General features: G+C 46.6%; 1 protein-coding gene across 1 annotated transcript; it reads right to left on the reverse strand.

Annotated features, from left to right (window-relative positions):
• Positions 1–213: 213 nt before the first annotated feature.
• LOC120039822 (TBC1 domain family member 30-like) lies at positions 214–19,792 on the reverse strand (the record flags this gene model as incomplete). Its single annotated transcript, XM_038985193.1, has 7 exons — positions 19,128–19,792; positions 16,986–17,150; positions 3,968–4,029; positions 3,736–3,801; positions 2,984–3,109; positions 2,086–2,271; positions 214–382 (listed from the first exon to the last, which is right to left on the reverse strand). Coding segments are annotated over exons 1-7 (1,291 nt in total), but the record flags the coding sequence as incomplete, so codon positions are not given.
• Between the last annotated feature and the right edge of the window lie 1,762 nt (positions 19,793–21,554).

Raw genomic sequence — 21,554 nt, forward strand, 5'->3', positions numbered from 1 at the left:
GAGACAGCGTTAGTCAGGGGAGTGGTAGCGGTCCGTATGACAGAGACAGCGTTAGTCAGGGGAGTGGTAGTGGTCCGTATGACAGAGACAGCGTTAGTCAGGGGAGTCGTAGTGGTCCGTATGACAGAGACAGCGTTAGTCAGGGGAGTGGTAGCGGTCCGTAGGACAGAGACAGCGTTAGTCAGGGGAGTGGTAGCGGTCCGTAGGACAGACCTCCAGCCTCTCTATCAGCAGTCTTCTGCAGGAGGTGTAGGTGCTGTGAGAGATGGGGCAGCTTCATCCTCAGGAGATCTCTAAACACAGCCATGTCCACAGACAGGGAACGCAGGTTGTTGGCAAAATAACTCTCTGGTAGCACCTTGTCTATCAGGTAGATCATCACCTAGAGGAGACGGAGGATCGGTTAGAACGAGTACAACAGATAATCAACTCCTTTCAGAGCAGTGTAATAAATCAACCCCTTTCAGAGCAGTGTAATAAATCAACTCCTTTCAGAGCAGTGTTGGAGTGTAATAAATCAACCCCTTTCAGAGCAGTGTAATAAATCAACTCCTTTCAGAGCAGTGTAATAAATCAACTCCTTTCAGAGCAGTGTAATAAATCAACTCCTTTCAGAGCAGTGTTGGAGTGTAATAAATCAACCCCTTTCAGAGCAGTGTAATAAATCAACTCCTTTCAGAGCAGTGTAATAAATCAACTCCTTTCAGAGCAGTGTTGGAGTGTAATAAATCAACCCCTTTCAGAGCAGTGTAATAAATCAACTCCTTTCAGAGCAGTGTAATAAATCAACTCCTTTCAGAGCAGTGTTGGAGTGTAATAAATCAACCCCTTTCAGAGCAGTGTAATAAATCAACTCCTTTCAGAGCAGTGTAATAAATCAACTCCTTTCAGAGCAGTGTTGGAGTGTAATAAATCAACTCCTTTCAGAGCAGTGTTGGAGTGTAATAAATCAACTCCTTTCAGAGCAGTGTAATAAATCAACTCCTTTCAGAGCAGTGTTTGAGTGTAATAAATCAACTCCTTTCAGAGCAGTGTAATAAATCAACTCCTTTCAGAGCAGTGTTGGAGTGTAATAAATCAACTCCTTTCAGAGCAGTGTTGGAGTATAATAAATCAACCCCTTTCAGAGCAGTATAATAAATCAACCCCTTTCAGAGCAGTGTAATAAATCAACTCCTTTCAGAGCAGTGTAATAAATCAACTCCTTTCAGAGCAGTGTTATAAATCAACCCCTTTCAGAGCAGTGTAATAAATCAACTCCTTTCAGAGCAGTGTAATAAACCAACTCCTTTCAGAGCAGTGTAATAAATCAACTCCTTTCAGAGCAGTGTAATAAATCAACTCCTTTCAGAGCAGTGTAATAAATCAACTCCTTTCAGAGCAGTGTAATAAATCAACTCCTTTCAGAGCAGTGTTGGAGTGTTATAAATCAACCCCTTTCAGAGCAGTGTAATAAATCAACTCCTTTCAGAGCAGTGTAATAAACCAACCCCTTTCAGAGCAGTGTAATAAATCAACTCCTTTCAGAGCAGTGTAATAAATCAACCCCTTTCAGAGCAGTGTAATAAATCAACTCCTTTCAGAGCAGTGTAATAAATCAACTCCTTTCAGAGCAGTGTAATAAATCAACTCCTTTCAGAGCAGTGTTATAAATCAACTCCTTTCAGAGCAGTGTTGGAGTGTAATAAATCAACTCCTTTCAGAGCAGTGTAATAAATCAACTCCTTTCAGAGCAGTGTAATAAACCAACTCCTTTCAGAGCAGTGTAATAAATCAACTCCTTTCAGAGCAGTGTAATAAATCAACCCCTTTCAGAGCAGTGTTATAAATCAACTCCTTTCAGAGCAGTGTAATAAATCAACTCCTTTCAGAGCAGTGTAATAAACCAACTCCTTTCAGAGCAGTGTAATAAATCAACTCCTTTCAGAGCAGTGTTATAAATCAACTCCTTTCAGAGCAGTGTAATAAATCAACTCCTTTCAGAGCAGTGTAATAAACCAACTCCTTTCAGAGCAGTGTAATAAACCAACTCCTTTCAGAGCAGTGTAATAAATCAACTCCTTTCAGAGCAGTGTTGGAGTGTACCTTGAGTGCGTGGCTCTCGTTGCCCTCTGTAACATCCAGTATGAGAGCTGCCAGTACGTTGAAGCCCTGACAGTATCCTACAGCCTTATTCCAGCGAGCGTACGCCAGGAGTACCCTCTTCAGCACCACCCGGTCCTGCTCCCCCTCCTGGCCGGAGTATGAACTACATCCTGTCCTGTGTAGGTCCTAATGAACAACAAGACTTTATTCATCCATACCAGGAGACTGCATTTAATGATATAACACAACAGTTTTACACACAGAGACCGAGACCGAGACAGAGACAGAGACAGAGACAGAGACAGAGACAGAGACAGAGACAGAGAGAGACAGAGAGAGAGAGAGACAGAGGAGACAGAGGAGACAGAGGAGACAGAGGAGACAGAGGAGACAGAGGAGACAGAGGAGACAGAGAGACAGAGGAGACAGAGAGAGAGAGAGAGACAGACAGAGACAGAGGAGACAGGCAGAGACAGACAGGCAGAGACAGACAGGCAGAGACAGACAGGCAGAGACAGACAGGCAGAGACAGACAGGCAGAGACAGACAGGCAGAGACAGACAGGCAGAGACAGACAGGCAGAGACAGACAGGCAGAGACAGACAGACAGGCAGAGACAGACAGGCAGAGACAGGCAGGCAGAGACAGGCAGGCAGAGACAGGCAGGCAGAGACAGGCAGAAAGACAGAGACAGACAGAAAGACAGAGACAGACAGAAAGACAGAGACAGAGACAGAGACAGAGAGAGGAGGTATGGACCTTGTCCTGCTAATTCATGGTTCACTCCGGACAAGGGAAGGAGGGAACAGCTGTTGTTTTCCATGAACAAATATCCTGCTACACACACACACACACACACACACACACACACACACACACACACCAGTCTGGGTGTTACCTTAACAATCTGGATGCCCAGTGAGTCATCGTCAGGGTTACTGCGTTCGTTGAAAGCGAAGCGAAGAGTTTTGTCCCAGTCGATAGAGATACTGTGGAGGTACTGATCAGCCAGAGTCAGCCATACCTGGATAACACACAGAGTATTCATATATACTGTACACACTAGTCCTCACAGAGGAGACACACAGAGTATTCATATATACACAGTTATACTGTACACACTAGTCCTCACAGAGGAGACGCACAGTAAAGAGTCCTCACAGAGGAGAGACACAGTAAAGAGTCCTCACAGAGGAGACACACAGTAAAGAGTCCTCACAGAGGAGACACACAGTAAAGAGTCCTCACAGAGGAGACACACAGTAAAGAGTCCTCACAGAGGAGACACACAGTAAAGAGTCCTCACAGAGGAGACACACAGTAAAGAGTCCTCACAGAGGAGAGACACACAGTAAAGAGTCCTCACAGAGGAGAGACACAGTAAAGAGTCCTCACAGAGGAGACACACAGTAAAGAGTCCTCACAGAGGAGACACACAGTAAAGAGTCCTCACAGAGGAGACACACAGTAAAGAGTCCTCACAGAGGAGACACACAGTAAAGAGTCCTCACAGAGGAGACACACAGTAAAGAGTCCTCACAGAGGACACCAATCAACTGGGACCGCTGGCTGGACAGTCAGAATAAACACTGCTAGAGAGATGGGAAGTACCATCACATCTGTTACATCAGTGGCACTACTATGACGTACCCTCTTCCTCCACTCTTTAGGGATGCCTGTAGGAAGTCTGACCACAGCCTTCAGAGCATCATACCACTGGGGAGAGAGAGAACACACACAGATCAGATTCACACAGATCAGATTCACACAGATCAGATTCACACAGATCAGATTCACACAGACCGACATCACATAAATATGATACACACACACAGACACCTGAAACTGGGCTAAAGATGTGATGGGACACGACCATACTGACCTGTTGGAAGCCGTTCTTGCCCAGAGAAGGTTCGATGGTGAACTTTAACCTGGTGTCCACTCCTACAGAGAACAATGTACAGACTCAAAGACTCCACTGTAGCAGAACTGTCAGTCACCACTCAACACACACATGGAAAGCTCTCTAACAAGGCTTACTGGCTAATCAGGTACATAATATCATCAGTCTAAGTTCAAGTACAGTGACATGCAGGGAGGAAAATAAGCTTGTCCAATACTAATGACGTCACTGCTATCCGTGTGCACCTGGGATAAACAAATCACATTTATCATAGTACTGAAACATGGCGAGATGGAAATATATTAGTGACAATGACTTTGCGTTCTTCCAATTATTTACTCTTGATCTATGTTCAGCTCCACCCGAACAGCTGTGAGGTGCTAGGCTCTCTGGGGCTATTCATTATGCCAATTCTGTTGAAAAACCTTTCTTAAAACGGGAGCAAACGGAACTAAAACAGGGTGGCATCTACCCGAATTTGCCCAATAAAAACTATCGTTTTTCTCTGCTTGCTTCCGTTTGGTTCTTAAACGGTAAACGTTTCCATAACGAATACGCCTCAGGTTGTGTTTTATTATTAGATGTTGCTGTCCGCTACTGTGGTGCTGAATCCTTCCGGGTTCGCTCTCGAATTACACTACAACAGGTCCTAACGACACTACCTTACGCGCTGACACTCACACAACGGAAGTAACGAAACTATAACCCAGATCAGAGGAGCCTTAAATGAAACAAACGGGAAAGAGAATGATTCAGACTGAACCCGTTCCTCCAGCCCTAACCTGTCTGGCGGCCAGCCAGCGACCACACAGCCGCCATTTGCCCTGCTCTGCTCGGCTTCATGCTACAGCTCACACCGGCCTCTCTAACTCTCCCCACCTAACTAAACTTCTATACGGTTTAGAGTATAGCTCCAACCTGGGTCTCTCTGAGCGCTGTCTGTCTCCGCCATGTTGAGATCTGGTCAGGTCTTCTATAGCTGGCTAGCTGCTGGCCACCAGAGTCGCTCCGACACTGTTTACATTACAGCGACGTGTTACCATGACACCCCCCTCCCGTCGTAGAGAACCGTAGCCTACAGGACGCTGACAGCTGAGACCAGACCGTCATAGGCTAGGCTACATCACCAGACGGGCTAGCTAGAGATATATGACTAGACCTATGGGCTAGGCTACATCACCAGACGGGCTAGCTAGAGATATATGACTAGACCTATGGGCTAGGCTACATCACCAGACGGGCTAGCTAGAGATATATGACTAGACCTATGGGCTAGGCTACATCACCAGACGGGCTAGCTAGAGATATATGACTAGACCTATGGGCTAGGCTACATCACCAGACGGGCTAGCTAGAGATATATGACTAGACCTATGGGCTAGGCTACATCACCAGACGGGCTAGCTAGAGATATATGACTAGACCTATGGGCTAGGCTACATCACCAGACGGGCTAGCTAGAGATATATGACTAGACCTATGGGCTAGGCTACATCACCAGACGGGCTAGCTAGAGATATATGACTAGACCTATGGGCTAGGCTACATCACCAGACGGGCTAGCTAGAGATATATGACTAGACCTATGGGCTAGGCTACATCACAAGACGGGCTAGCTAGAGATATATGACTAGACCTATGGGCTAGGCTACATCACCAGACGGGCTAGCTAGAGACAGATATGACTACACCTATGGGCTAGGCTACATCACAAGACGGGCTAGCTAGAGACAGATATGACTACACCTATGGGCTAGGCTACATCACAAGACGGGCTAGCTAGAGACAGATATGACTACACCTATGGGCTAGGCTACATCACCAGACGGGCTAGCTAGAGACAGATATGACTACACCTATGGGCTAGGCTACATCACAAGACGGGCTAGCTAGAGACAGATATGACTACACCTATGGGCTAGGCTACATCACAAGACGGGCTAGCTAGAGACAGATATGACTACACCTATGGGCTAGGCTACATCACCAGACGGGCTAGCTAGAGACAGATATGACTAGACCTATGGGCTAGGCTACATGTAGCTAGGCTACACCTGACAGCAGCATCCAATACAAGACGACATGAATGAAGGAATTCAACTACGGGGCTTTAGTTCTATCAGCCTATCGGTCCCAACACCGAGTTGACGAGGAATCACATGATTCAAAGTATCGCCGTGATTTCAGAACCACAATGAATGAACAGCCCCCATGACGCCACCACAACTAGCAGTGACATGTTATTCTGTACAGACAGACCACAGCGCACCCTCCCCTGAGACAAAAACGGACAGAGTATCAATCAGGCTGGAGCTGAACGGGCTCCGGTCGGTCACCTGGCTCGAGCGTGCAGAGCAGACGGGGCGCTCTCCGTGAGATTCCGTTCCTTTTCTTTAGGACGTTACTGATGATGTTACCGACACCACTCGAACCCTGCCGCAACACACACGGCCCAGACCGAGCCCTCCTCCCCGCGTTAAACCGGGCCTGCTTCATTTCCCAATCAAACCGACACACGCACCGTGTAGCCTAAAAGTTATTGTCGGTAGACTACATTAATGTTTTTCCCTTTGTGCGCTGCTTCAATGTAAATGTCCGTTATTCCCTCCGTCCCACGCGAATCCCGTCGCCTAGCTGCTCCACAACAGCCCGATGTCTTCCAGGGAGGAGGGAGATTGATCAATCACATTGATCTTTCCGTCTCCGGTCCAGCCCAAGAACTGTCAACAGTCTCGCGCCCACAGGAAAATGGCCTTGACGTCTATTCCATCCAGGAGGAAATCTCGCGCAATTATGCCTTTAAAAACACGGATTAAAGTGTTGCTAAAATATATAGATCTGTCTTAATCGATGATCAGATATCAGTTCTCCCTCTAACCATACGGAGGAGATGCGACTCTGCAGCGGTCTCAGGAGCTGCTGCCCCGGTATACACCCCTACCCAGCGTCACAGGATGTGGATGCGGTATGATGGTGGGAGGAGAAGAAAGCCGTGATGAAGTAATGTGAAGGGAGGGGTGGAGAGGGGAAGATCAGCAGGGCAACAGCCCCAAAAAGAGAGCCATTGTGAATGGAAAGACAGTCATCGCTGCTAAATCACTAGATAACAAGGCATGTATGAGTCTCAGCCAGATGACTTCAGGTAGAGATACTGTAACATGCTACTGGTCCTGTGAGAGGACAGGTCACACTGGAACTATAGTATACACTGTTACTACAGACTTTACCTCCATGGTAGGTGCTGATCACTGTTACTACAGACTTTACCTCCATGGTAGGTGCTGATCACTGTTACTACAGACTTTACCTCCATGGTAGGTGCTGATCACTGTTACTATATAGACTTTACCTCCATGGTAGGTGCTGATCACTGTTACTATATAGACTTTACCTCCATGGTAGGTGCTGATCACTGTTACTATATAGACTTTACCTCCATGGTAGGTGCTGATCACTGTTACTATATAGACTTTACCTCCATGGTAGGTGCTGATCACTGTTACTATATAGACTTTACCTCCATGGTAGGTGCTGATCACTGTTACTATATAGACTTTACCTCCATGGTAGGTGCCATGCTGATCACTGTTACTATATAGACTTTACCTCCATGGTAGGTGCTGATCACTGTTACTGCAGACTTTACCTCCATGGTAGGTGCTGATCACTGTTACTATATAGACTTTACCTCCATGGTAGGTGCTGATCACTGTTACTGCAGACTTTACCTCCATGGTAGGTGCTGATCACTGTTACTACAGACTTTACCTCCATGGTAGGTGCTGATCACTGTTACTACAGACTTTACCTCCATGGTAGGTGCTGATCACTGTTACTACAGACTTTACCTCCATGGTAGGTGCTGATCACTGTTACTACAGACTTTACCTCCATGGTAGGTGCTGATCACTGTTACTACAGACTTTACCTCCATGGTAGGTGCTGATCACTGTTACTACAGACTTTACCTCCATGGTAGGTGCTGATCACTGTTACTACAGACTTTACCTCCATGGTAGGTGCTGATCACTGTTACTACAGACTTTACCTCCATGGTAGGTGCTGATCACTGTTACTACAGACTTTACCTCCATGGTAGGTGCTGATCACTGTTACTACAGACTTTACCTCCATGGTAGGTGCTGATCACTGTTACTATATAGACTTTACCTCCATGGTAGGTGCTGATCACTGTTACTATATAGACTTTACCTCCATGGTAGGTGCTGATCACTGTTACTATATAGACTTTACCTCCATGGTAGGTGCTGATCACTGTTACTACAGACTTTACCTCCATGGTAGGTGCTGATCACTGTTACTATATAGACTTTACCTCCATGGTAGGTGCTGATCACTGTTACTACAGACTTTACCTCCATGGTAGGTGCTGATCACTGTTACTATATAGACTTTACCTCCATGGTAGGTGCTGATCACTGTTACTACAGACTTTACCTCCATGGTAGGTGCCATGCTGATCACTGTTACTATATAGACTTTACCTCCATGGTAGGTGTCATGCTGATCACTGTTACTACATAGACTTTACCTCCATGGTAGGTGCTGATCACTGTTACTACAGACTTTACCTCCATGGTAGGTGCTGATCACTGTTACTATATAGACTTTACCTCCATGGTAGGTGCTGATCACTGTTACTATATAGACTTTACCTCCATGGTAGGTGCTGATCACTGTTACTACAGACTTTACCTCCATGGTAGGTGCTGATCACTGTTACTATATAGACTTTACCTCCATGGTAGGTGCTGATCACTGTTACTATATAGACTTTACCTCCATGGTAGGTGCTGATCACTGTTACTACAGACTTTACCTCCATGGTAGGTGCTGATCACTGTTACTGCAGACTTTACCTCCATGGTAGGTGCTGATCACTGTTACTACAGACTTTACCTCCATGGTAGGTGCTGATCACTGTTACTATATAGACTTTACCTCCATGGTAGGTGCTGATCACTGTTACTATATAGACTTTACCTCCATGGTAGGTGCTGATCACTGTTACTATATAGACTTTACCTCCATGGTAGGTGCTGATCACTGTTACTATATAGACTTTACCTCCATGGTAGGTGCTGATCACTGTTACTATATAGACTTTACCTCCATGGTAGGTGCTGATCACTGTTACTATATAGACTTTACCTCCATGGTAGGTGCTGATCACTGTTACTATATAGACTTTACCTCCATGGTAGGTGCTGATCACTGTTACTACAGACTTTACCTCCATGGTAGGTGCTGATCACTGTTACTACAGACTTTACCTCCATGGTAGGTGCTGATCACTGTTACTACAGACTTTACCTCCATGGTAGGTGCTGATCACTGTTACTATAGACTTTACCTCCATGGTAGGTGCTGATCACTGTTACTACATAGACTTTACCTCCATGGTAGGTGCTGATCACTGTTACTACAGACTTTACCTCCATGGTAGGTGCTGATCACTGTTACTATATAGACTTTACCTCCATGGTAGGTGCTGATCACTGTTACTACAGACTTTACCTCCATGGTAGGTGCTGATCACTGTTACTACAGACTTTACCTCCATGGTAGGTGCTGATCACTGTTACTACAGACTTTACCTCCATGGTAGGTGCTGATCACTGTTACTACAGACTTTACCTCCATGGTAGGTGCTGATCACTGTTACTACAGACTTTACCTCCATGGTAGGTGCTGATCACTGTTACTACAGACTTTACCTCCATGGTAGGTGCTGATCACTGTTACTACAGACTTTACCTCCATGGTAGGTGCTGATCACTGTTACTATATAGACTTTACCTCCATGGTAGGTGCTGATCACTGTTACTATATAGACTTTACCTCCATGGTAGGTGCTGATCACTGTTACTATATAGACTTTACCTCCATGGTAGGTGCTGATCACTGTTACTATATAGACTTTACCTCCATGGTAGGTGCTGATCACTGTTACTATATAGACTTTACCTCCATGGTAGGTGCTGATCACTGTTACTATATAGACTTTACCTCCATGGTAGGTGCTGATCACTGTTACTATATAGACTTTACCTCCATGGTAGGTGCTGATCACTGTTACTATATAGACTTTACCTCCATGGTAGGTGCTGATCACTGTTACTATAGACTTTACCTCCATGGTAGGTGCCATGCTGCATGTTGATCAAACAGAGAAGGACATTAAGGAAAGTGAGCTGTGAGAATGAAGGAACCAGACGTACAGATCCTGCACTTGCCCGGCTACAGGTCCACATCTACTGTAGATCATGGAGCCCTGCTGGAAAGTAGTGTGTGAAAACAACCTATCCAATCAGACAGAACACCGTCAGGGTGGGCACTGGGCAGGATGTGGTGGACTGGTGTTGGTAGGTGATAATATGGTACCGTCTGGGTGGGCACTGGGCAGGATGTGGTGGACTGGTGTTGGTAGGTGATAATATGGTACCGTCTGGGTGGGCACTGGGCAGGATGTGGTGGACTGGTGTTGGTAGGTGATAATATGGTACCGTCAGGGTGGGCACTGGGCAGGATTTGGTGGACTGGTGTTGGTAGGTGATAATATGGTACCGTCTGGGTGGGCACTGGGCAGGATGTGGTGGACTGGTGTTGGTAGGTGATAATATGGTACCGTCAGGGTGGGCACTGGGCAGGATGTGGTGGACTGGTGTTGGTAGGTGATAATATGGTACCGTCAGGGTGGGCACTGGGCAGGATATGGTGGACTGGTGTTGGTAGGTGATAATATGGTACCGTCTGGGTGGGCACTGGGCAGGATATGGTGGACTGGTGTTGGTAGGTGATAATATGGTACTGAGACGTGGAACATGCTGGGCCACTCAGCTCTCTGTGGGAAACACCCATAACACTTCCTGGTTAATAAGAGATAACACTTCCTGGTTAATAAGAGTAGAGCTGCACAACATCCACCCTGAAAACAATGACATCACCAACTGAAGGGGGGGGGTCAACATCCATCCACCCTGAAGACAATGACATCACCAACTGAAGGGGGGGGGGTCAACATCCATCCACCCTGAAGACAATGACATCACCAACTGAAGGGGGGGGGGGGGGGTCAACATCCATCCACCCTGAAGACAATGACATCACCAACTGAAGGGGGGGGGGGGGGCAAACATCCATCCACCCTGAAGACAATGACATCACCAACTGAAGGGGGGGGGTCAACATCCATCCACCCTGAAGACAATGACATCACCAACTGAAGGGGGGGGGGGGGGGGGCAAACATCCATCCACCCTGAATACAATGACATCACCAACTGAAGGGGGGGGGGGTTGGGCAAACATCCATCCACCCTGAATACAATGACATCACCAACTGAAGGGGGATGGTCAACTGGGTGGGTGGGGGCAGAGAACAGACTGGGACAGCAGAACATATTCATACCCCTGGACTTAATCCACATTTTGTCATGTTACAGCATTAATCCCCCCCATTTACACACAATACCCCATAATGACAAAGTGAAAACATGTTTTTAGAAATGTTAGCACATTTTTTGAAAATGAAAACAAAATCTCTCAATACATAAGTATTCACACCCATCACACCCGTGCTTCTACACCTGCATTGCTTGCTGTTTGGGGTTTTAGGCTGGGTTTCTGTACAGCACTGAGATATCAGCTGATGTAAGAAGGGCTTTATGAATACATTTGATTTGATGAGTCAATACATAAATCACCTTTGACAGCAATTACAATTGTGGGTCATTATGGGTAAATCTAAGAGCTTTCTACAGCTGTGGGTCATTATGGGTAAATCTAAGAGCTGTCTACAGCTGTGGGTCATTATGGGTAAATCTAAGAGCTGTCTACAGCTGTGGGTCATTATGGGTAAATCTCTAAGAGCTTTCTACAGCTGTGGGTCATTATGGGTTAATCTAGGAGCTGTCTACAGCTGTGGGTCATTATGGGTAAATCTCTAAGAGCTTTCTACAGCTGTGGGTCATTATGGGTAAATCTCTAAGAGCTTTCTACAGTTGTGGGTCATTATGGGTAAATCTAGGAGCTTTCTACAGCTGTGGGTCATTATGGGTAAATCTAGGAGCTGTCTACAGCTGTGGGTCATTATGGGTAAATCTCTAAGAGCTGTCTACAGCTGTGGGTCATTATGGGTAAATCTAAGAGCTGTCTACAGCTGTGGGTCATTATGGGTAAATCTCTAAGAGCTGTCTACAGCTGTGGGTCATTATGGGTAAATCTAGGAGCTGTCTACAGCTGTGGGTCATTATGGGTAAATCTAGGAGCTGTCTACAGCTGTGGGTCATTATGGGTAAATCTAAGAGCTGTCTACAGCTGTGGGTCATTATGGGTAAATCTAGGAGCTGTCTACAGCTGTGGGTCATTATGGGTAAATCTAAGAGCTGTCTACAGCTGTGGGTCATTATGGGTAAATCTCTAAGAGCTTTCTACAGCTGTGGGTCATTATGGGTAAATCTAAGAGCTGTCTACAGCTGTGGGTCATTATGGGTAAATCTAGGAGCTGTCTACAGCTGTGGGTCATTATGGGTAAATCTAGGAGCTGTCTACAGCTGTGGGTCATTATGGGTAAATCTCTAAGAGCTGTCTACTGCTGTGGGTCATTATGGGTAAATCTCTAAGCTTTCTACAGCTGTGGGTCATTATGGGTAAATCTAAGAGCTGTCTACAGCTGTGAGTCATTATGGGTAAATCTAGGAGCTGTCTACAGCTGTGGGTCATTATGGGTAAATCTAAGAGCTTTCTACAGCTGTGGGTCATTATGGGTAAATCTAAGAGCTTTCTACAGCTGTGGGTCATTATGGGTAAATCTAAGAGCTGTCTACAGCTGTGGGTCATTATGGGTAAATCTAGGAGCTGTCTACAGCTGTGGGTCATTATGGGTAAATCTCTAAGAGCTGTCTACAGCTGTGGGTCATTATGGGTAAATCTAGGAGCTGTCTACAGCTGTGGGTCATTATGGGTAAATCTAGGAGCTGTCTACAGCTGTGGGTCATTATGGGTAAATCTCTAAGAGCTGTCTACAGCTGTGGGTCATTATGGGTAAATCTAAGAGCTGTCTACAGCTGTGGGTCATTATGGGTAAATCTAAGAGCTGTCTACAGCTGTGGGTCATTATGGGTAAATCTAGGAGCTGTCTACAGCTGTGGGTCATTATGGGTAAATCTCTAAGAGCTGTCTACAGCTGTGGGTCATTATGGGTAAATCTAAGAGCTGTCTACAGCTGTGGGTCATTATGGGTAAATCTCTAAGAGCTGTCTACAGCTGTGGGTCATTATGGGTAAATCTCTAAGAGCTGTCTACAGCTGTGGGTCATTATGGGTAAATCTAAGAGCTGTCTACAGCTGTGGGTCATTATGGGTAAATCTCTAAGAGCTGTCTACAGCTGTGGGTCATTATGGGTAAATCTCTAAGAGCTTTCTACAGCTGTGGGTCATTATGGGTAAATCTAAGAGCTGTCTACAGCTGTGGGTCATTATGGGTAAATCTAGGAGCTGTCTACAGCTGTGGGTCATTATGGGTAAATCTAAGAGCTGTCTACAGCTGTGGGTCATTATGGGTAAATCTCTAAGAGCTGTCTACAGCTGTGGGTCATTATGGGTAAATCTCTAAGAGCTTTCTACAACAACATTCGCACACTTTTTGTAATGTTCAAACTCAAGTTGGTTGTTGATCATTGCTAGACAGCCATTTTCAAGTCTTGCAATAGATTTTAAAGCAGAATTTAGTCAAAACGGTAACTAGGCCCCTCAGGAACATTCCATGTCTAAATGGTAAGCAACTCCAGTGTATCTGGCCTTGTGTTTCAGGTTATTGTCCTGCTGAAAGGTGAATGTATCTCCCAGTGTCTGGCGGAAAGCAGAGATGAGGAAGTCATTACAAAAATCATGTTAAACACTATTGTTGTCCATGCAATTTATTATGTGACTTGTTCAGCAAATGTTTACTCCTGAACTTATTTAGGCCATAACAAAGGGGTTGAATACTTATTACTCAAGACATTTCAGCTTTTCATTAGGTAATTTGTAAACATTTCGAAAAACATAATCCCGCCTTAATGCCATGCTGCGCGCATAGACGCAAGAGATTGAAATTCACTAAATTAGCTCCACTAGTTTGCAGATCAACATTTTTTTCTGTGATCGAATCAACATTATAAAAAAAATCAGGCCCTTTTCAATGCAACAAACCAAAACAAATGTAACTTCGCTAGATCTGAATCTGTGATGTTGTTGTAGGCAGAGCCAGAGCGCAACGGAGTAGAATTGTATTGGTGGGGGTTGTCCTCCAGCGGTATTTCCATCACCCGCGAGTGAATGCGCTATTCAGATCAGTGCACTATTGTCGATATTCTTTGCTAGTTAGCGAGTTATTAGCCCAGTTATAGATAAGTATAGGTCAGCAATGGGGAGTTACTGCTTCCTAAAGCACACAACGTGTAGGCTACATTTCAAGCAGTCTGAGAAGCCTGTCAAAGAAAAACGCGTATGTCTTAAAAGGGGCAGTGTTAGATTTTGAGACAGGCTTGAATATGTAAATAAGCCAATAGGCAGAAGTGTAGCCTACAATGTCGTCTAATTTTCTGCATGGTAATAATAATACATGTTATTTTGTAACGTGGTTTCTTGCATCATACAACACAATACACTGACCCATGGTGTTAAAGACCAAGTTTAAAAAAAATCTATCATTAATGTCAAGCCCTTCAAAATGTAAAAACGTTTTTAAAAGTCTCATGCAACTGTAGGCCATAGAAATCAAAAGCTATCGCCATGTGAAAATGTTATGGGATTTGTGCCATTGGTTTTGTTGGTAGGACTACATTATGCTCAAATAGCCACAATAGCCTATTGGCTACTGTCTAAAACTGTCAGGGTACAGCCTATTGGCTACTGTCTAAAACTGTCAGGGTACAGCCTATTGGCTACTGTCTAAAACTGTCAGGGTACAGCCTATTGGCTACTGTCTAAAACTGTCAGGGTACAGCCTATTGGCTACTGTCTAAAACTGTCAGGGTACAGCCTATTGGCTACTGTCTAAAACTGTCAGGGCACAGCCTATTGGCTACTGTCTAAAACTGTCAGGGCACAGCCTATTGGCTACTGTCTAAAACTGTAAGGGCACAGCCTATTGGCTACTGTCTAAAACTGTAAGGGCACAGCCTATTGGCTACTGTCTAAAACTGTAAGGGCACAGCCTATTGGCTACTGTCTAAAACTGTAAGGGCACAGCCTATTGGCTACTGTCTAAAACTGTAAGGGCACAGCCTATTGGCTACTGTCTAAAACTGTAAGGGCACAGCCTATTGGCTACTGTCTAAAACTGTAAGGGCACAGCCTATTGGCTACTGTCTAAAACTGTAAGGGCACAGCCTATTGGCTACTGTCTAAAACTGTAAGGGCACAGCCTATTGGCTACTGTCTAAAACTGTAAGGGCACAGCCTATTGGCTACTGTCTAAAACTGTAAGGGCACAGCCTATTGGCTACTGTCTAAAACTGTAAGGGCACAGCCTATTGGCTACTGTCTAAAACTGTAAGGGCACAGCCTATTGGCTACTGTCTAAAACTGTAAGGGCACAGCCTATTGGCTACTGTCTAAAACTGTAAGGGCACAGCCTATTGGCTACTGTCTAAAACTGTCAGGGTACAGCCTATTGGCTACTGTCTAAAACTGTAAGGGCACAGCCTATTGGCTACTGTCTAAAACTGTAAGGGCACAGCCTATTGGCTACTGTCTAAAACTGTAAGGGCACAGCCTATTGGCTACTGTCTAAAACTGTAAGGGCACAGCCTATTGGCTACTGTCTAAAACTGTAAGGGCACAGCCTATTGGCTACTGTCTAAAACTGTAAGGGCACAGCCTATTGGCTACTGTCTAAAACTGTAAGGGCACAGCCTATTGGCTACTGTCTAAAACTGTAAGGGCACAGCCTATTGGCTACTGTCTAAAACTGTAAGGGTACAGCCTATTGGCTACTGTCTAAAACTGTCAGGGTACAGCCTATTGGCTACTGTCTACTGTCTAAAACTGTAAGGGCACAGCCTATTGGCTACTGTCTAAACTGTCAGGGTACAGCCTATTGGCTACTGTCTAAACTGTCAGGGTACAGCCTATTGGCTACTGTCTAAAACTGTAAGGGCACAGCCTATTGGATACTGTCTAAAACTGTAAGGGCACAGCCTATTGGATACTGTCTAAAACTGTAAGGGCACAGCCTATTGGATACTGTCAAACTGTAAACGTGCACCGGAAGTTGCACAACATTCTCAATGTTCAAGTTTCCGCTCACAAGACCTAAAATGTGCTCGGTGCCCCCCAAAAATTGAGGGAACATTGGTACGCAGCGACAAAAAAAAATATCTACATTTAATCAATTTTTAAAATTCAGGCTGTAACAATAAAATGTGAAAAAGTGGAGGGGTGTGAACACTGAAGGCCCTGTACACACCGTTTGGTCAGGGCAATATAGGGAATAGGGTGCAATAGGAGCGCGACACTACATAGGGAATAGGGAGCACGACACTACATAGGGAATAGGGAGCACGACACTACATAGGGAATAGGGAGCACGACACTACATAGGGAATAGGGAGCACGACACTACATAGGGAATAGGGAGCACGACACTACATAGGGAATAGGGAGCACGACACTACATAGGGAATAGGGAGCACGACACTACATAGGGAATAGGGAGCACGACACTACATAGGGAATAGGGAGCACGACACTACATAGGGAATAGGGAGCACGACACTACATAGGGAATAGGGAGCACGACACTACATAGGGAATAGGGAGCACGACACTACATAGGGAATAGGAGCACGACACTACATAGGGAATAGGGAGGACGACACTACATAGGGAATAGGAGCACGACACTACATAGGGAATAGGGAGGACAACACTACATAGGGAATAGGGAGGACAACACTACATAGGGCTCAGGGTGCCACCGCGTCTCCTTACTTCTTTTCTGGGACACGGCCTGCAGACAGGCGGTGATGATGTCATAGTTCTTCTGGAGCTTGTGAGTGAGGCGGTCTCTCCTCTTCAGCTGGCGCAGCAGCTTGGCTGACTGGAGACCCGTCCTGTAGCGTACCTCCACTATGACACAGCTCAACTCTTCTGGTGCTGGAACACAATATAGATATATAGATATATAGAGCAGCTTGGCTGACTGGAGACCTGTCCTGTAGCGTACCTCCACTATGATACAGCTCAACTCTTCTGGTGCTGGAACACAATATAGATATATAGAACAGCTTGGCTGACTGGAGACCCGTCCTGTAGCGTACCTCCACTATGATACAGCTCAACTCTTCTGGTGCTGGAACACAATATAGATATATAGAGCAGCTTGGCTGACTGGAGACTGAAAACATTCTTGGCTGACTTCCCCCCACTGTACCCTAGAGCTGGACTCCCCCCACTGTACCCTAGAGCTGGACTCCCCCCCACTGTACCCTAGAGCTGGACTCCCCCCCACTGTACCCTAGAGCTGGACTCCCCCCCACTGTACCCTAGAGCTGGACTCCCCCCCACTGTACCCTAGAGCTGGACTCCCCCCCCACTGTACCCTAGAGCTGGACTCCCCCCCACTGTACCCTAGAGCTGGACTCCCCCCCACTGTACCCTAGAGCTGGACTCCCCCCCACTGTACCCTAGAGCTGGACTCCCCCCCACTGTACCCTAGAGCTGGACTCCCCCCCACTGTACCCTAGAGCTGGACTCCCCCCCACTGTACCCTAGAGCTGGACTCCCCCCCACTGTACCCTAGAGCTGGACTCCCCCCCACTGTACCCTAGAGCTGGACCCCCCCCCCACTGTACCCTAGAGCTGGACCCCCCCCCCACTGTACCCTAGAGCTGGACCCCCCCCCACTGTACCCTAGAGCTGGACTCCCCCCCACTGTACCCTAGAGCTGGACTCCCCCCCACTGTACCCTAGAGCTGGACTCCCCCCCACTGTACCCTAGAGCTGGACTCCCCCCACTGTACCCTAGAGCTGGACTCCCCCCACTGTACCCTAGAGCTGGACTCCCCCCACTGTACCCTAGAGCTGGACTCCCCCCACGGTACCCTAGAGCTGGACTCCCCCCACGGTACCCTAGAGCTGGACTCCCCCCACAGTACCCTAGAGCTGGACTCCCCCCACGGTACCCTAGAGCTGGACCCCCCCCCTGGTACCCTAGAGCTGGACTCCCCCCACTGTACCCTAGAGCTGGACTCCCCCCACGGTACCCTAGAGCTGGACTCCCCCCACGGTACCCTAGAGCTGGACTCCCCCCACGGTACCCTAGAGCTGGACTCCCCCCACGGTACCCTAGAGCTGGACTCCCCCCACAGTACCCTAGAGCTGGACTCCCCCCACGGTACCCTAGAGCTGGACCCCCCCCCTGGTACCCTAGAGCTGGACTCCCCCCACAGTACCCTAGAGCTGGACCCCCCCCCCCACAGTACCCTAGAGCTGGACCCCCCCCCCCCCCCACGGTACCCTAGAGCTGGACTCCCCCCACGGTACCCTAGAGCTGGACCCCCCCTTGGTACCCTAGAGCTGGACTCCCCCCACTGTACCCTAGAGCTGGACTCCCCCCACTGTACCCTAGAGCTGGACCCCCCCCTGGTACCCTAGAGCTGGACCCCCCCACTGTACCCTAGACTTTATTTATTGTGAATCAGCATCAATCTCATAGCGTGTCCTTTCATCACCCTGTGAAGTTGATCAGCATGTATTTAATCTGTATCTAAAAAACGGCATGTCGTAGTGGGAGGACTGCACACCTCATCATCGTGTGACTCCCAAATGTGTGTAAATATATTAGTATTTGTGTATATTAGTATTTGTATATTATATTAGTATTTGCGTTTCAACGGCCATTTCTCACATAATACATTTTAAGGACACAAAAAGATCCCATGTAAAATTAACACATGATCTGTAACCATTTTATAAAATTGTACTGAAATGTAAAATGTAAAATGACATTACTGGCATAGAAACTGTGGATGGAAACGTGGTTACAGGCTGTGAAATCTACTCCAGGCCAATGTTACTCTAAACCATAAGATCACATTAAAGATCACATATTTCTGTTTTATTATAACTCACCTTTCTGAGACAGGTAGTTGACCTGGTGTCTCCTGGTGTGTTTCTCCTGCAGTTCCTGGAGGAAGCTGGATCCAGTATTACTGCGGCAGAACAGCTCAGAGCTGGACGCCTCGGTACTGCTATCCGGGCTGTCTACACTGAGCCGGGCGCTGCTGTAGGTGTCATAGAGCTCCACCAACAGACAGTCCACTATGGAGGAGCGGGGGGCTCGGAGAGCCTGACCCTGGAGGTCGCCAAGAGTCACACGATCACCGGCTCCAGACCCCAGGCCGTTCTGGGGATACAGACTCGGGGATGATGTGTCGTTGGCGCTGTCTCTCGGTCTCTTTGTGTTGTCGTGGCCTGAAGAGGACCGAGAACTAGGTCCGGTCCACTGCTGAAACGCCGAGAAGCCGTCTAAGAGTGACGCACCTGTACCTGAGTTGATAAACACTCCGCTCTCCCCCTCCGAACAGATGTCGCCGTTACATATGTCTATTTCTAAAAGTTCCGCCACGTCCTCAGCCTGGGACGACATTACAACACGCTGTTCCGGTCGCTACTGTTATTCTTGTGCTTCTCAAGTTGCCATCTCTCCGAACGTGAACGTTTCATGGGAACAGGTGCAACTACTTTCTTAATTCAACACAGGTCTTCAAGAGGAAGTGAGTTCCGGGTGCATTCCATTCCACTACTCAGGAGGTGGGGCTGTGCTCGGGAGCTACTAGTTTCCTTCCTGAAAGTTCGCAAACTGCCGCCCCTCCGGAGTGAATAGTCCAGCCCACTGGAAACTTCTTCTGGCCATGCTATCCGATATCTCTCTATCTTTATTGAGCCGCACGGCCACATTTCCCCAGTGCTGCCGCGCTCCTCCACATCAACACACACCTGACCACTCAGACGTCCTCATCAACACACACCTGAGCACTCAGAGAGGAGCCGAACTGACCTGTCATCTCAGCAGAGCGGTGTACGGTGACAACGTAGCATTACAGCGCAGCAAATAAACGTTTATTGATGAGGATTTAGAGGATTCTTAAAACCTAGTCCTCATGTTACAATCAAGTAATAGACATGGTAGTAAGACAATATCAATCTGCTTTCTCCCTCTTTTGTAGCCCTGTGATATAGACAACTGTTTAATAAACGGTATATTTACATTACCATAGCACTGTTTTCATCCAATTGGCGATGGATTTTCATGTGAATATTCAACATTCTGGATTATAAAACGATGCGTTTTCCCCCACCAGTGCGGGTAGGCTAGTCTACACGATGACATTATTATGGATAATAGCGAGAATATTTTGTATTTGTCAATCGGCAGTCAAGCATTGATCATCATGACACCAGAATAAGACCCAGTATATGTATTGTAAAGGAGCATGAAGCTCATCACCAGGCACTTTCACCACCCTGTGAAGTTCATCATATAACCCGTTCCACCTGTAGCCTGATAAACCGCACCGTTTCCCGAGTCGTAGATGATGTAGTGGGAGACAACACGTCATCGCGTCACTCCAACTTTACTGTGATATAGTATGATGGTTATTATATCAAATATTTCAACATAAAAGGCGTTTCTACCGCCATTTCTCACATAATATATTTGACCGACACAAAACGATTCCACCATGTTGAACGAACAAGATATCTGTCAACATGTATACAATTGTACCGAAACGTCCTGTTTCCATCACAGCTGTCATGATTTAAAAAAAAATATGGTATGACTTTACTCGCATAAAAAAGGTAGATGGAAACGTGGTTTGTGACACAAAAATATTGAACTATACAGTCCAAATAAAGTACATTTTATAGGAATACCTCAATGTAGGTTATAAAATAGACCTATCAACAAGTTCCAATGAAACATTTATTTTTGCATTGACATGTTTTGTAAATGCTAAAAGTACATGGGGGAACACAAGAGTATATATAAATAATATATAAAGGACAATTGGGCTAGGGGCGGGGCTAGGGGTGGGGCCGGGGCTAGGGGCGGGGTTGGGGCGGGGTTGGGGCGGGGCTAGGGGCGGGGCTAGGGGTGGGGCCGGGGCTAGGAGCGGGGCTAGGGGCGGGGCTAGGGGTGGGGTTGGGGCGGGGCTATGGGGCGGGGCTAGGGGTGGGGCCGGGGCTAGGGGCGGGGCTAGGGGTGGGGCCGGGGCTAGGGGCGGGGTTGGGGCGGGGCTAGGGCGTACAATATCTCATTACACAAGGACCTTAAGGGGTAGAAACACGTTTATCATTCTAACAGAGTATTTCATTGTCTTAGAATATAGTTTATTTTTGTGCGGTAAGTAAATGTGATGTTTGTAAATTTACATTTGTGAAAATGTAAAAAATCTTTAGGTGTCACAGGGACCTTTTAAATAATAAGAACTCCTTATAATGAAGACCCTCTGCATTTACCAGTTGGCTCACCGATAGGATATTATTACAGAACCA

This window comes from Salvelinus namaycush, unplaced genomic scaffold (genome assembly GCF_016432855.1).
Source record: "Salvelinus namaycush isolate Seneca unplaced genomic scaffold, SaNama_1.0 Scaffold3024, whole genome shotgun sequence".
Classification (NCBI taxonomy): domain Eukaryota; kingdom Metazoa; phylum Chordata; class Actinopteri; order Salmoniformes; family Salmonidae; genus Salvelinus; species Salvelinus namaycush.